The 17,387-nt window shown below is 41.6% G+C and overlaps 1 protein-coding gene across 3 annotated transcripts in view; it reads right to left on the reverse strand.

Moving 5' to 3' along the window:
* LOC119659251 (calcium uptake protein 3, mitochondrial) overlaps positions 1 to 17,387 on the reverse strand; it is a 207,594-nt gene continuing 190,207 nt past the window's right edge. For all 3 annotated transcript variants that reach the window (XM_038067237.1, XM_038067239.1, XM_038067238.1), the window contains 3 exons: positions 9,468 to 9,873; positions 9,215 to 9,372; positions 1 to 428 (listed from right to left, as the gene is read on the reverse strand). In XM_038067237.1, coding sequence (XP_037923165.1) covers positions 351 to 428; positions 9,215 to 9,372; positions 9,468 to 9,873 — 642 coding nt within the window. In that variant the 3' untranslated portion in view covers positions 1 to 350. The remainder of the gene's footprint in view (positions 429 to 9,214; positions 9,373 to 9,467; positions 9,874 to 17,387) is intronic.

Below are 17,387 nucleotides of genomic sequence, written 5' to 3' on the forward strand. Positions count from 1 at the left end.
AAGATGCAACAAGATTTTATTTTTGTGCAACAATTGAAAGGAAGAAGATTTTTGGAAGAGTTAGCTAGTATTCATGATCAATCTGGAAAAACTCAAACGCAATCTGGAAAAACGCAAATTTGTCAGGTAATGTGAAATTAAATCAAAGCGAGGCAATTCTCTAGATCAATCCAATAAATAAATACACAACTATAAATATTTTCTGTTAAAGCTTGAGAGATATTTGGCTCATTTGAATAAATGGTTATCCAATTAAGTACTGATTGTTGTATCATAGGTAATGATAAGGAGAACGGAGTTTCCTTCCTTTGGTGTTCGTTCTATTTTATGCGTTGGTTCAAATTCATCTTTTAAAGCGAGTTCGACTGCTTCATTTCCTGTTTAAGACAATACTTAAAGGCGTCCCAACCTTCAGATTTTGCTGTTGACTGTAAATATATAATTCAAGCCATTATAATTTATGTATTTAAATAATTTGAATGCAAAAGTACAAAGATGGCGATCAATTCGTTTAGGATACAAAAACAAACCATGTCGCTGCGTATGTGTGTATGAATGTTGCAATTTCAGGTTGGTTACTGATAGAAACACAGAATGGCACAACTGAAACTGAAGTCGAATTTGGAAAACATAAGGTAATAATATTAAAAGCAAAAAATAAACGTCTGCCATAAGAAAGAAAACAAAATTTTGCTCAGACTTTTATCAAATTTTATTGATAGTATCCAATGTTTGTCGTGTCACATTGCCATGTTTGGGATTTCTATTAGATACTGTATGAATGAGTAGGTTAACGTGCAGAAAAACCTCGTTAAATAACAAAATTTAAGTGGACAAAGTGTTCGGGCTTGTGGCGCATTATTTAAGGCTATGAGGGTCAAAATTGATAGCCTGAGTAATTACAGAATATCTTTTCACCCCAAATGTTATGGATTTATTTGCGTTATTTCGGTAATTGGTGATTTAAGCGTTTAATTTCAGAGCAGCTGCCTCAGCGTTAAGTAACCGAGCTATAAACTTGTTTACAATAAAATGAAATGCATTCTCAAATTTTCTTGGGGACAAGTCGCGGAATAGGACAGTGTTAAATACAGAATTGAATAGCTTAAATATGCAACAAAAAAGATAATTTTATGTTGCTTTTTATGGTTTAAATATTATTCAGTTCTATTCTTATCTAGATTTTTTGATTAGTCTAATTTTATGGGCTTCAATCGCTTTTCTCAAATACAGATTGCATGATGGGAATGAAAAAGCTGCGGGTAATTTTCTTAAATGGGTTCAAGCTAGGTCGCAATTTAGTAGAGTTATTTCGTTTCATCAACTATGCGTTAACAAAGGAGACGGCTTTCTATTTACCAGTGATTAGTAAAGACAAATTGTAGTATTTAGGGACGTGAAACGCAAGACAAGAAAGCCTGATGAATGGATGCCACGCAATAAATTCCACACAAACAAGTCGGGAAACCGGAAGCTGGGCGCTTCAGGTATGAAAGGTTTTGTTTGCTTCTTCTGTGAGTACTTTTGAGTCTAGAACTATCCCATTTGTACGTAGCCCGTTATGTATATGCATTTAGCATGTCTGACTACCCACTTTAGTGTGATATTGATATTTAGTTGCATTAAATTTACACGGTAAAGTCAACTTTGACCTACTGTAACTTTGTTACTAATGGTATGATTTTGATCAAACTTGGGAACAATATGCTCCATATTATATTTTATATTACCACAATCTTTTATAACTCTTAGATAAACTTAAGGGGGGTTTTACTCAATTTCCCCAAAAATATATTAATATACTATTATTAACTTAATTTGAATAGATATCGATAGGGGAGTATTTTGAGGCTGGGACACCATATAGAGGCATCTTCATGATTTTTTTTTCGGATTTTTCGGTTGGGTAGTTTCTGAGAATAGGTCCGTTCAAGAAATCATCATTTTCCACCCCTTCCCACTCCCCGTCTTTTTAACAAATTTAAAAACTAAGACCGGTTTCGAAAAGTACTAATCAAGACCTTTCATTTGATAGCCCACATGACTATATTTTACACCCCCTTTTACATCTATGGGGACCCCCCTAAATCTTAACGTAGAAGGATATCACTCACTGCATGTCTATAGCCATTTCTGAGAAAAGTGCGTGTGACAGACAGACAGATGCGTTTAAATGTCGTACTTGCAAACTCTGGGGGAGCCAACACATACCGGAGGGGAGAATTACAATGGGTAGTAGACTTCACTTTCGAAAGTGACACCCTTATCAAAGACTTGCAGTGGCATGTTAGCGAAGAGTACACACACAGCGATCATCAGGCTATTGTCTTCCAAACCTCGCGTAGGAATTACATGAAGCCACCAAAAAGAAAAACGATGAGTTGGGTAACTAACAAATTCGATGAAGAAATGTTCGAGGAGACTTGATGATGACACATTATTACCGGAAAGCGCACAAGAAAAAGCTTTACAGGCTGCGGAAAAATTGCAGCGGGCATGCGATGCCTCTATGCCACGGCGTAGCGCTTTCCGAAGAAATCCCAGTTTCTGGTGGAATTCAGAAATTCAGGAATGTCGGAAAAACTGCCTCAGAGCTAGGAGATGCTCCCAGCGCACAAGAAATCAACCTGAATTCGTTGAGTTACACATGCAATACAAGAATGCAAAGAAAAAATTGCAAGTAGCTATCACGAAGAGCAAATCCGAACATTTCAAGCGGATGTGTATTGAAGCTGATTCCGATCCATGGGGTGACGCCTACAGGTCTATAATGTAATCACTAAAAGGCAAGCGTTCCCCACCGATTACCTGTTCGAAATTACTACAAAACATAGTGGACACTCTCTTCCCAGAGGATGTGAACTACACAAATCTACCTAAAGTCCATGTAAACCCTCACGAAATTCCTGTAGTGGTCGAAGATGAAATTTTTGATGCAGCCAGGAAATTCGCTGAAAATAAGACCCCAGGGCCAGATGGAATCCCGAATATTGCCCTGAAAGTGGCAGCCAGGTCAGCACCAGGTATGTTTGCCAAAGCTTTTACGGCATGCCTTAGAGAAAGAGAATTCCTCGAGCAATGGAAACTGCAAAAGTTGATACCATTGGGAGACCCCTCCTCATATCGACTGATATGTTTGGTCAGTACCATTGGTAAACTGTTTGAACGAGTATTATACAATAGGCTGCTCGCTGTTGCGGAAAAGGAAGGAGGTCTATCCGACAAGCAACTTGGGTTTCGTAAGGGGAGATCAACCGTCGATTCAATCAACATGGTGACTGGCCTGGCTCGCGCTGCAATACAAGAGGACAAATGCTACGCAGTGGTGACACTCGACATAAAAAATGCATACAACACTGCAAAGCGGACGAAAATCGTAGAGGCTCTAACCAAACTACACGCTCTGAAGTACATTGTACGCATCGTTGTTGCATTTCTTCTTGGAAGAAGATTATATTGCGACTCGGACGATGGACAGAAATTATTCTCAATGACGTGCGGCGTACCACAGGGGTCTGTCTTAGCTCCCTTACTGTGGTTAATTATGTACAATGGAGTGCTGACGCTACGCCTTCCTAACGGCGTGACAACTATTGGCTTTGCGGACGATATCGGGGTAACAATAGTGGCAAAACGCTTAGACCAGATCGAAATCTACGCAAATGAAGCGAAATGGGAGATCAATTCCTGGTTGAAAAAGTCCGGTCTATCACTTGCTGAACATAAAACGGAACTAGTGCTAATCAGGAAAAGAAGGAAAGGAGTCGCTTAAATATTTGGACGTAATCGTTAAGAGAAGGCTCAACTTTAAAAAACACATTGAGTGCGCTGCAACTAAAGCATCTTCCATCGCTATAACGATCTCGAGGATACTACCGAACATTGATGGACCAAGACAAAGTCGACTTCGTCTTATTTCAAGGGTAGTTAGTTCCGTGCTACTCTGCGCAGCTCCATTTTGGGCAACCAGTCTGGAAAACAAATCAAACTGCGAAAAACTAGCACTCCGGGTATGCATGGCTTATCGAACACAATCAGGAGAAGCAACATATGTACTGGCAGGGACAATCCCCATAGACATCTTGGCGGATGAATGTCAGTACAGACTTCAAGTAGGCTTACGATGTATTAATCGCTCAGCACTGTACAAAATATTACTACAATCTTATGTTTAGCAAAACTGGTCCGGCTCATAAAATTAACGATAACGGGCACGATAGCTCAAATGCAGTTTCAGAATACGCGAACTGATCTAGTTGTCACTCAAACAGGGTAAAATAAAGAGAAGGGCTGCCCCGTACGTTTTTCAATTTAGTGCACGAGCATGTAGTCAAAAAAGCGGCCCATTGATATCTGACGGGAACTACTATTTAAATCCAGCATCAACTAATGATGTTGACATTTTGTCAAAATCTTTTCTCGCTTCAAAAGCGTTGCTGATAAACCTTGATATAGCAGCAAAGCAAGACAGACAGCAGGTTATGATGCAAATCAGAAAAATGATGACAACTGGGCAAAATATTACTGTTGGTAAATACAATTTTGAAAATGTTGGCAAATGTTAGGTACGTAAACTAGGAAGTAAGCGATCAAAGGACACAAATGAAATTGATAAAAGAAAAACAAAAATCTAGCGAATAAAATCCGGTGCTCGATTTTCCTCATTCTAAAGCCAAAATACATACATCAGGCAATCGAAGTCGCCCATTTATAAAATTATCATCAAACTGTGCTATGGAGCGAAGGGTGGAGCTAACCCGGGCAACAAAACATATTGAATGTCTTTGAAAGATGCAGAATAATGGGAGTAGTTCGCATGTGAGGTGAGTGAAGCATCATCTGAGTTTTATGAAATGTGTGTTCAGCAACGAATCTCGCAATGATACCACTATAAAGGTTCCACTGGGCTGGTGTGGATACCCAAAACGGTATTTACACAGAAAATTTATAGAAAGAGGCCAATCGCCAAACCGAGGAAAAGACGGGAAGAATCATTGGACGTCGACATTGGGATGCTTTTAGATATAATAAAATCGAAGTCGCTGGGCCGTGATAGTTAGAGGTCGAACAAAGCCAACGCTGAAACGGGCTGTGGTGCTGCGAAGAAGAGTTAAAATCTCGACGAGCAGGCAATTCTTGCAGAAAAGCTAGTATACACGAATCCTTCCGTCTTCGTTGTTAATACCCCGGTTCCGTATTGCAACCGCTGTTTCAATAAACGCCGATTCGACAGCAAAGGAATTAGCAGCGATGCAACTCAGCATGGCCCACCTGATTGGAATGACTAGGTAATAGACAGAGAACCAGGGCACCGTTTTGAACAACGACGTACAGCCAACTTGCTCTCCGACTTGCCAGCGCATCAACCACACAATTGGTTCTTCTTTCGTCAAGCATCCACACAGGCTAGTCGGACCCGGTTCGAAGCCACCAAGAAGCAATTTCACCATTTACAAAAGCAAGGCATCATTTGACCATTCTCTTCAGCCCACCTCTTTTGGAATGTATGTTAGACGGCCCTATGACGAATCACCGGCGATTGCAGATGAAAATTTTTTGGAGGAGGACAAAGGCAAGGAATTCATCTTTCTTCCCTTTACCAAATCACTGTACCGGAGAAAGACATCCGAGAAATCTCCATTAAAACATCATGCGACCTTTTCGGGGTAACCCGGTTATCGATGGGTTTACGCAACGCAGTTTTCTTGCTCCAATGTACCGTCCGCGCCCGGTTTTAGTCAGCCAACAGAGCCTATTTCCGCTTACAAAAACTGCTCCGCTCGAAACGTCTCACCATAGGGTCAAAGCTCTTACTGTACAAGACAATGATCTTGTCAGTCCTCATGTATTCTTCGGAGACTTGGGTTCTTAGCGAGAAGAATTGCGAACTCTTGGCCGCGTTCGAGAGAAGAATCTTCCGAAGAATTTTTGGCCCCCTACATGAGGATGGACGATTCCGTAGCCTACATATGTTAACGACGAAATCTATGAGCGATACCATGACCGTCCGGTTGTGGATAAAATCCGGCTCAATAGGTTACGGTGGGCGGGTCACTTAATCCGTATGGATGAGGATGATCCAGCCCGGAAAATCTATAAGGGCAATATCTATGGTAGAAAAAGAAGATGAGGCAGACCCTGCCTAAGATTGCCAGCACGCCAGACAGCTTTTAGGGATATCGAATTGGTGGACCTCGGCGGAAAATCGGGATGTCTGGAGTTCCTTATTAAGGCAGGCCTGGACCGGATACCGGTTGTTGCGCCGTTGATGATGATGATGATGAATGTACCATCGACCATTCCCCGGGAGAGTCGGCATTTTCGTAGCTTTGGACGATCACACTCAACATTTCCAACATGTTCACCAACATCTGCGCATCAATTCGGACAAGTGCGTCTTTGCCAGAAGCGAGGTAGAAGACCTCAGGTGTTAGGCTTTAATTGCGCAGTCCAAGTCATTGAAGATCTTCCGAATACAGAAACATGCACCGAACTCCGTCAATTTTTCAGAATACTAAAATTTAACCGCCGCTGTGTTGCAAGGACTACAGACAGGCCTGTTTATTAAACCACTCAAGGGCTTGCCAAAAAAAAAAAAAAACCTACTAGTATGGACGCACGCAAAAGAAGTTATCATAGAATCCGAAGCACAACGCAGCGCCCGCACATGCCACTACAATTTCCTTCTTGAGATCGAACGGACGCTTCCCAGTATTACCCGGCGATTACTGCCGTTTTCTCCAGAAAGTTGTCAGATAGAGAGAAACAATACGGCACTTAACAGTGAAAGCAATGAACAGCTTCCTCTGGTAAGCAATTTTAATGGTTTCTAGAAGGTCACTATTTTACAGTAATCACCGACCTTCGATTCTTGAATTTCGATGACCATAACGCTAAGATAAGGTCTAGGCTAGATCAGTTAGACAGCTGGACTACGTCCTGCAACGCCAAATTACCTTCAAGTAAGTAAAAGAGGTGGAACGAGGTAACAGACGCTCTTTCACGCACGTGCGCTATGTCTCCCTTCTTCAATTCGCAAGTTGTGGATGAAGTTTAGGAGGGAATGGGAAAAGACTTCGTACGACATTTCAAAGTGCATCGATACAATCAATGATAAAACCGCCACGTACCAGGGCTGGAGTGTTGCGTTATGATTGTTGATCGATTTCGCCATCACTCTGCCAGATCAGCGAGCTGCCGGCGCCGCGTCTTCGAAGCTCTTATTCTTATGTTGGACCAGAATACATAGTTCGAATTAGCTCTAGGCGACATAGGCATAGGCAAGTCACAGGTCCTTCGGTTCTACCAGCAGTCTCACTCGGTTTTCGAACAGCCTTCAATGAGGACCTATACAACTGTCCAGCCAAAATACTTTTCGGAACGATGCTCCGAGTACCAAGCAAGTTCTTCGTCTTATCACATTACAAGAATTCAAGCTCTTCGTCATTAGTGGAGACCGTTTCTCTCAGATAATGAAGCCAATTTTTAGCGTTCAGACATGTGGCGACGCCGAAATTCTGCTTGTTCAAATATTTGGAGATGTGTAGATCCGATACGAAAACCGTTAAAACAACCTTATATGACCCTGGACAGGGTCAGACACTGCATCAGCGACCATAAGTTCTTCACTGACATAAAGGGCCAACCATGCGTCTTTACGTCTTTTCTGCAGGCGGTCTCAAACTAGCGTAACTTAAGAAGTAGATCCCCTGACATTGACCTTCGTGTCTCCATTTGCCTCCTCGAGGGTTACACAACAAATCGAAATCGAAAACCCAAAGTCGGGAGCATCATCACTCCTGGACCCTCAGCTGAAGGGCCCTAGGTAACACACTTCAATAAGAGAAAAGATACGGGTAAAGTTCTGACTGCAATTTGCAAACAACACTGGAGGGTGGGTGGTTGTGGTGACTTCGTCGAACAAAATCAGTTTGGGGCTGAAAGGAAAACTCAAACCAAGATCCTTTATTTAGCATAGGTGACATTATTCTGAATATGTATCAACACTACTAGAATTCTCCACATTTCTGAGCAATTCATCTTTATTTTTAAGGTTCTGTATAAAACAAAATCTTATTAAAATACGGTTTTCTGTCTGTTTGTCAAACGCAACTTCCTCAGAAACGACTGCACCTATTAATACAAAATTTGGTGGTAAGCTGGGAACTATGAACCCTCACGCAAGCAGTGAGTGATATCGTTCTAGGATTCGACGAACGTAGTTATGTGGGGTATCAAATAAAATGTCTTCATTAGTACTTTCCAAAGTTGGCTTCAGCTCTGACATTTGATACAAAAGGGAGGAGTGCCGGGGCTGTAAAGTGATCTGTTTTTTCTCTTGGAATGTAAATATCACACTAAAATGGTTAGTCTGACATAATGTATGCATACACTACGTGCAACGTGCAGATGGGACGAATATCCACTCCCATAAGAAATACATAAAACCTTCAGATATACCTGAAGCGCTGAGCTTCTAGTTTTCTACTTGCTAAATTTGTTGACCGAACGCCGAATTCACTCAATGCATGGTTGATGTTACTAAATACGTTGATTGCATTATAATCTAATTTGAACCTATTTAGGAAAACTGAACAAAAATGTTTCCATTCCATCGGGAAATCTATTCATTAATAAAGGCAAGTGGAGCTCATGAGGATAAGCTACAAAATTTTCTAGAACCTAAACGAAGAAAAAATTAAACAATGCTAAATGTAGATAGTATAAAAAAATTAAACTAAATATTTCATTAACTGATTTTTTTAAGAGGATCTAGAATTATATCTTTTCGCTGTAACTGCTCTAAAATAGCTACAATCGCTTTTAATCAACTTATTATTATATACTTAATAATTTTCAAATAATTTTGATTTTTTAGTCTAAATAAGCATAAATTTTCAAAACAAACACAGAAGGAAAAAATGTATAAATGAATGGACATTTTGGCGTAAGCATTGAGTGATGATTAATACTTATAACAATAATTTAGCGCACAATGTCATAATAACTGGGTTAAAGGAAAGCAAATTAAGGTGTAAAATATAAGCTATCACTGGGAACTGAAGGGCGATAATACTACAAACTATACTTGTAAACGGTCAAGCGAACGTCGAACACGACGGCATGCGTGCCGTCGGAACATGGAAAAAAATTCAAACTTCTCATCATACTCATCCGACAATTCTTCATTGTATTCCAGTCCGTAAGCACTTACTTTGAAACCACGGTGCAAGCGGTCCTTCATGATTGCGATGAATTCTTTATATGAAAGAAGCCCATCGCCGTCTTCATCGAATATCGCAAAAACAGTGTCGATAAGATGTTTGGTGAGAGTGTAACCAGTGCAGATCTTAACTGCACGAGAAAATTCATCTGAAATTAGAGGATTAATTTTTAGTTTTTGGCAAAGAATAAATAATTCAGGGGCGGTCCTATCATCCTTGTAAGTCCAAAATCCATTCTCTTACCTTTTGAAATAGCACGATCTGCCAGAGTGTACATTCGCATGGCAATAGCAAAGTCCTCCAAATTGTTCAAGAACTGGCAAAAGTCTCGAAACTCAACGAAAGTAATACCTTGTTCGTCTTTAACACGATCGAGTAGTCGATCTAAGTACATGTCATATTCATCAGTGTCTAGGTACGTATACCTAAGTAAGATCTTTGCAAAGTCGACCTCGGTGATAGCGGTGTTTCCTTTCGAGAACTCACTGAATTCAAGTTCTAGCACTTCTGTTTGTAAATTGTACATAAATTTGTGAAATCCTTCATAGTAGAGATCCTGATTTCCTTTTTTCCCAAAAAAGTGTACTTGTAGGGTAGTGTCGACTTTATGTCGTCGTTGTAGGCCTTCCTCGTCGTCCACGTATTCGTCCTAAAAATAACATATTTATTATAGATCGCCGACATTTAGCATGCAGAATCTGCCAGTTCCCTTAGCGAGGCAGAAAATTGGTCAATCTAGCATGCATTTTATATTTTCGAAGATATTCGCAAGCTACATACTCAGTACGAGCAATAATGATGTTATTGCAGTTACAGAAGAGGCAGATCTGTCTTGGAAAACAATAAATGAAGACCTCAAGCTTAGTCTTGATATGAAGTTATTCAAGTGGAAGATTTAAAATTTCACTCAGCTAGGTCCCAGGGCGAAACGTGGATTGGTACCACGATGGAGCACAATATCTGCGAAACGCCTGCTGAACTAACACCAACAGCTCTGTTACCAAACCCTATCGTGCGAAGCGTGCCGTTGATTTGATGGTTATGTAGGTGGACCTTTGCCTCGACATGGGGACTTAGGCCTCAGATACTAATGTGGTTATATGTTGCTACCATTCGGCCGATGTCCACTTATGCATCCGTGGTGGTGGTGGGTTAAGGTGAAACAAAAGGGTTTTCGCTGTTTTCGCTGCAAACTAGTCACACTGCAAAGAACTCTGTGTTTGGGTATCACCGGGGTATCACATCTGGCGCAGCTTCTATATCGATGGCTCAAAAAGAGAAAACGGTTCTGAAGCAGGAGTCTACCTCTCGAATAAAAACGAGAGGTGGGTTTTTCCACACAACGGTCTTTCAGGCTGATGTCTATGCGATCCTAAGTCATTGTGGTGTAGAGGGAAATAAAATCTCGGATGCCTTGGCTTCAACTTCCCCCATGCCCTGACCGGAACAGGAAACTGGGGTGTCAGTAGCATTGGCTAATCCTGTTATCAAAAACTGGGAACAAGCTTCCCATGATGACAGATGATAAAGCCTTAATGCTGCTAGATACACCAAACTTTCCCTGTCAGAACCAAACAAAGACTTGCAGAAGTATTGTGGGCATTCTGACTGGCCATAAATCACTACCCGGGCATATGTTCAGAATAGGAATTATCCACGATGATAAGTGTCCATCCTGTAATGAGGAAGCGGAATTCACGGAACATTTTCCATGTGAGTGCCTCGCCTATGGGCGCATCAGACATCAAATTTTTGGTGTTGATGTACTCCAACTACAGCGGGCAGCATTACATCCACTAAAGGAAATCCTGCGATACATAAACGAATCAGGGATATTCCGTTAGACGGGGGAATCGAGTACAATGGACCACTAAGATCTGAGTGCTCACAGGTTTTGCCTTTCCCCCACTTCAAACACACACACACCCAGTCTCGCGCCTAAAAACGGGACAAATTGTACCCACTGATCGTCCAGGTTGGGGGTTTGGGAGGGCTGATAACCCTACACAGAAAACCGACGTTATGAAACCATGAAAGGAGCCTCAGACTGAATGGAATTTACAACGATGAACCTGGCAAGGAAAACGGAATAATGATTTCCGCATATTTCCATGGAACGTGCGCTCCCTGTACAGACCGAATGCTGCTCGGCAGCTGCCGATACCCTGTCTCAATATCAGTCTGATGTAACAGCATTGCAAGAGGTGCGTTGGGCAGGCACCGGTTTCCTGGAGAAGAGTTGCTACAACATATATTATAGTCGCCATCCAATTAATCATGTGCTCGGAGTAGGTTTCCTAATCAACCAAAAAATGAAACCTGCTGTTATCGGCTTTGGAAACATAAGCGAAAGGCTATGCACTCCGCGTTTCCGAGGCAAATTTAGAAATATAAGCCTCGTCAACGTTCACGCCTCTACAGAGAAAACTGCAGAGTCGGAGAAGGATACCTTCTACGAGGCAGTTTGGAATAGGTATATTGGAACGATCGCTTGAGTATTTTGATGAGAAGAAACAGTCCGTGAAATCCATTGTGTTCAAAATCATAAGTCGCCAGGAGCCGATAGAATTACAGCCGAATTGGTTAAATATGGAGGCGACGAATTACACCAAGGGGTTCATCAACTGATGCTCAAGGTGTGGGCATTATCTGTCCCATACATAAAAAGGGAAATATCACGCAGTGCACCAATTATAGAGGTATAACGTTGTTGAGTACCATCTATAAGATATTCTCCGCTATCTTGTTAGGCCGGATAGCCGCCCTATACAGCCAGAACATCATTGGCCCATACAAAATAGGCTTCACTTCAGGAAAATCAGAATCAGATCAGATTCTCCCTGCGGCAAGCGATGGAAAAACTGTTGGAATATGGCCATCAATTGCACCATCTTTTCATCGACTTTAAGGCCGCCTATGATAACATAGCCAAGGTAAAACTGCGAGAGAATTTGGCATCCCGACCAAATTCATAAGGCTGATTAGGCTGACCCTGACCAATGTGCGAGGCCAGATAAAAGGAGCAGGGCAGGATCACTTGGGAGATCATTCAACAACAACAATGGTCGAAGACAAGGGGATGCTCTGTTATGCGTCCTTTTTGGCCTGGCCCTGAAAAAAGTGCTCCGCGATGTAGATGTTAATGCAAGAGGCATCATCCTCTTCAAGTCCGCCCATCTACTGGCCTACGTTGATGATAGTGACATTATACGAAGAACAATCCGAGAGTCTATTTTCATCCAGATAGAGCATGGGGCGCGAGCTCTTGGGCTGCACATTAGTAGTAGTAGAAGTACATGCTGGCAACGTAAGCGCCAAAAATCAAAGAAAGAAGAACATCGAATCACACTGGTCAAACAAGAATAGTAAAGATAGGAGACTACAACTTTGATACAGATAGGGTCGAAACTCATAACCAATGATCTTGCCAGTCCTTATGTATTCCTCGGAGACCTGGGTTCTTAGCGAAAAAAATTGCAAACTCTTAATCGCGTTCGAGAGAAGAATCCTCCGAAGAATTTTTGGCTCGCTATATTAGGATGGATGATTCCGCAGCCTCCATAACTATGAAATCTATGAGCGATATCATGATTGCCTGGTTGTGGACGAAATCCGGCTCAACAGATTGCGATGGGCGGGTCAATTCGTATGGGTGAGGATGATCCTGCCAAGATAATCTAGAGGGGAAAATATATGATAGAAAAAGAAGACGAGGCAGACCCTGCCTGAGATGGAGCGATGGCGTAGGTCAGGACGCTAGACAACTTTAAGGGATATAGGATTGGTGGATTTCGGCGCAAAATTGGGATGTCTGGAGTTCCTTACTAAGGCAGGCCTAGACTGGATACCGGTTGTTGCGCCGTTGATGATGATGATGAAAGGTTTTACAACACACATCATTCAAACGAATCTTATAGGTAACAACCAAAACCCTGAAATTTGATCATTTATCCCTTTTTGTATAGGTACCATCTGCAAAGGTTGAGTGAGTCTTGCCATATGCATTTCATTTAACAATTGCAAAAAGAGGCATTTACCGCAACTTATCAGTATTCAAGGAATAATCTAACTAAAACATCTATGATTAAGAGCCTGACAAATTATCCTGATTGAAATTTTGTAGTGACATGAGAGACAGACAAAGGATGCATATGTAAGCTATCCAATTTTACGATGGTAAAGAAAATAAAAGTAATTTATTGCAAATCTTTCTAGAACATTCGGCGAAGATTTTTCTAGTGTAGTCCAATGAGACGTATTTAAGGCAGTGGTATTGGGAAATATGAGTTGGTCAGGATGTGCTCAAGGTTAAGGTTGCATAAGCAGACAAGCCGTGATACGACCTACCCGTGCTGGCTGGTGAAATTGGTCTTCTAACAGAACAGGAATATTTTAAGACCGCTTTCCCGGTATCGTAAAAGATTTGACCAGGACTCCAAGCCAAGATTAAACAACATAGGTCGATAGTTGTGTGGGAATGGTGGGGAAAGCTTGATCTTAAGTCTGCGGACTCTGAATATTTTTGGAACGTTTGGTTTAACGTAACATCTTTATCCTGGTGGGTGTTTTTCCTCGGGTCAACTTTTTTTCCGCAGCGTTGGAAGCAAGCATGTAATTTATTTGTAAAATAAAGAACAATATAATATGTCAGGCTCATCGTTTGAAAATGCAGTATTCCCAATTAAGGAGGCAGTGGCCGTTGATCAGTGTAGAGGTAGCAACTCTTTGCTAGAATCAACCGAAGGACCTATGAAAGTGAAACGGAAGACAGGCTGATTGTTTTCATTTCATAAGCCATTGTCGAGAAAGTGGCTGTGGCAAATACCAGCCATAATACACTAACAGCAAAACCGTCCAGGTTGGGGTGCCCCAGCGAACAAACAAAGGAAAAGACATCAGTCCCCGTGAACGGAAAGTACGAGGAAGGCCGCTGGAATTTTTCTTCTAGCTAGATTTAACAGAATAAGACTGATACAGTCGATGACTAGCGTTATTTAAAGATGAATTGGTGGATTCCTCTGCTAATAGGAAACTGTCACTGGAGGTGTGGGGTCTTATCCAGTAAGTATAGCAAAAAAACATGGCCATGACTGGGGGTCTCCAAAATTTGCTGCAAACATAAATAATGGCAGTCATCTAAGGACAGAAAATGTCAAAGTGAAATATCAGGACCGCCAAGCGACAATGCCAACTGGACTGATGCCAAGCAACTATATAACAGTCAATTCGATTCAGGCTCAAGCAAATAGGAGTCATCCTTCCCTGAAAACTCAACGAGTTCCTGTATATAATTTTCTGGTGAGACTCTGAAGCTAATAGTTCGGATGCAGTTCCCTCGTAAGCGAGGAGAACTGTGACTAAGAGCTTTGTTTGGTTATATAGCCCCGTCGCCAGAGAAGTTTACCAAGTTTAAACACCTTCTTAACAGATAAATCTCCTGGTGCGGGGTAATATCAGTTACGTTATAGAAACAGCAGAGAAAGATTGTTCAGCTTTACTAATATTTCATTCAAGCACACACCTGTATTTTTCATACCCAGTGGGAGGAAGAATGTGTACTCATCATGTATCTAATAAAACTAATCTAACGTTATCCACCATGAAGCCAAAGAAGCCTGAATTATATCTCCCGCAGCTGAACGAGTAAATACTGTTTTTTCTAATGTAAATTATTTTGGTGTAGTCCTGGATGCGAGGTTCAACTGCAGATAACATTATCAATACTTGAAAAAATATTTTTCTGGACAAATTGGGTTCCTTTCGACAATGGTTTTATAGATGGAGCTACCTGCGTGGGACCTACTAGTTATTTGTCTCTTCTTTCACTCATATCAAATGATGCTGTCTTGGATTGCTATCAAGCTCTGGGGGCCTTTGGACAATTCCAACGGCTACTATACACGATAGTTGGCTTTCAAGAGGAACTTTGCTACGACTAGGGCAGAGTTGAACACTGCCAATAAGAGAAGGTTGTCGGAAGTAAAAGTGTAATCACAGTCCACAGTGAAATAAAGTTATTTTGTTTGGCAAGCTGGCATCAAGGGGATGCAGGAACGAATTGGAGGGCTCGCTTGAAGTCATTGCCTCTTGCATTGTATAAAGTTGAATAAATAGGTCAACTAACTGGCTAGGTGAGGTTGCATTTATTGGCACCTCTTTGGTGAATACAATGTACAGATCACCGCCTACAGGATTTGACTCTGCTGCAACAAAACCAGGATACGGGGCTTTATAAACCAAATGCCAATGTGTACAGGATCTAGACGATATTTACGAGGCACTGGTGTTACAAGACCACGCCACGGAGAGGATAGCGAGATCTGGACTGACTGGGGCTAGCCAGTGGACACTAGGTATACCGGTAATTAGGAACTTCAAGGAAATATCTAACTCTAGGGAAAGAAAATTCGCATCCTTTTTCGAATTGTATGGATCGAAGAATCCAATCCTCTGGGATCCGGCTCCACCTAGTCTTCTGCTATATAGCTGACAAGAGGGTACAATCCTCGTTATCTGCAGAGGAGAATGCACTGCCCACCGGTAAACAGCTGCTTGTAGACAAAAATCTTCCTTCAAACGGCATCCATGGTCAAGAGTAAATTAGAACCGCAGTGTTTTTTCTTGATGATCCTAGCCTATTCAGCACCAAAGCCTCGTTCACCAACGTCCAAAGAATTATTTGCACTCAAAGTTATTGGAGGCGCCGCTATTGTATGTTGTCTCTAATTTATTAGGGTACGACAGCGAGAAAAACTCCCCCTAGCTTTGAGATTATTGAAAGATTTGCTTTAAATCAGTGGATGTATTCCGTAAAATGATCCTGCTGATTTTTTGCAACAACAGTAAGAACAAATGACTTCGGCAGTTCCGAATTCTAGATGAGTAATATTCCCGTTGAAGCTCTCAAGCATCTTCGTGTTCAGAGACCGGGAGAAAGGGCTTTGTAGACCGGGATTTCTATTCTACTATTGATGTCTCTGAAGCGGATGTAGAGAAAACTCGAAAAAAGGGGGCTACCAACTGTTCTACCAACTTTGAACGGTCATGCTACGAATGTCGACCCTGAAGCCCAGCGGGGGAGATGCGTCGTCTATAGCGTACTCTTCTAACTTGTAGATGAAGTGTAATGTCCCAGAAATAAATTTTCAGTAAGTATTGCACATGGACCACAACATCAATCAGCCATCAAACCAGTTTCTGCAAGACATTCACGTCGTCATGAAGGACGAAGCCGTAAACAGTGAGAAGAATTCTTAAGGAGATTTCAATGCAGGGGCCCTTGAACTTCGCATTCCTTAGTTCACTCGGAAGTAATTAGAAAATATCTCTTTTCCAAACTCTTATTGAAGATTATGCTTAGATTAAGGGAGAAGTGCTGTTTAGCGCTTAGTAGGAAAAGGTAAGAAAACCTATCAAGGACAAAAGATTTATAAAAGGAAGGAGTGATGAGAGAAACGTCAGCGAAAAAGTGTAGTTTGGCAATGAAGCCGGCAAAATCAATGACAGGAAGAAAAGTACAGGGTAGAGTTTGCAACCTAAAACCAAGACAGTTTGTAATTTTCGCGCATTAGAAAGCCTTGAATGCTTGTTATGTCATAATAAACGCAGAGGTTCCAGATTAGGCAGTTTAGCTCTCGGAAGACAATAATTTCTTTCTTATTTCTTCTTTTGGATTTAAGTGGAGAACAAAATTAGCAGGCAGTTATGTGGCTGAGGACATATTAAACAGCATACTGAGATCTTCACTGACGGTGCGTTTTTTCTCATAGTACACGCACAGAGGTAGGACAAACTCAGAGTAGGTAGGATCGATCTGACCGGAAAATGACATTCAGCTTGTACAATTTCGTCGCCTAAAAGCTTGGCACACGTGCCGAGGACTCTGTTCCCGGGCCATATCTGTGGAACTCCTCATATGCAAGTTTGTTTGACCTTTATCTTGGACTGTCCTTCAAATTAGGAATCATCTTGGCGGGGATCAAGGAAGAAATTGCACACTTCGGCGTAATGACAGAATCGAAGGTAAGGTTTTTCCCTCAGATTATTTGCATCTGCACTTAATCGATGATGCTCAGAGGTGGCGGTGAAGAAGACGGGGCGGCAACCCTGTCGGCTAAATCAAAACTAAGTGGCCGAGGAGAACCTCCCTAGTGGTGGCACTGG

This window comes from Hermetia illucens, chromosome 6 (assembly GCF_905115235.1).
Source record: "Hermetia illucens chromosome 6, iHerIll2.2.curated.20191125, whole genome shotgun sequence".
Lineage (NCBI taxonomy): Eukaryota > Metazoa > Arthropoda > Insecta > Diptera > Stratiomyidae > Hermetia > Hermetia illucens.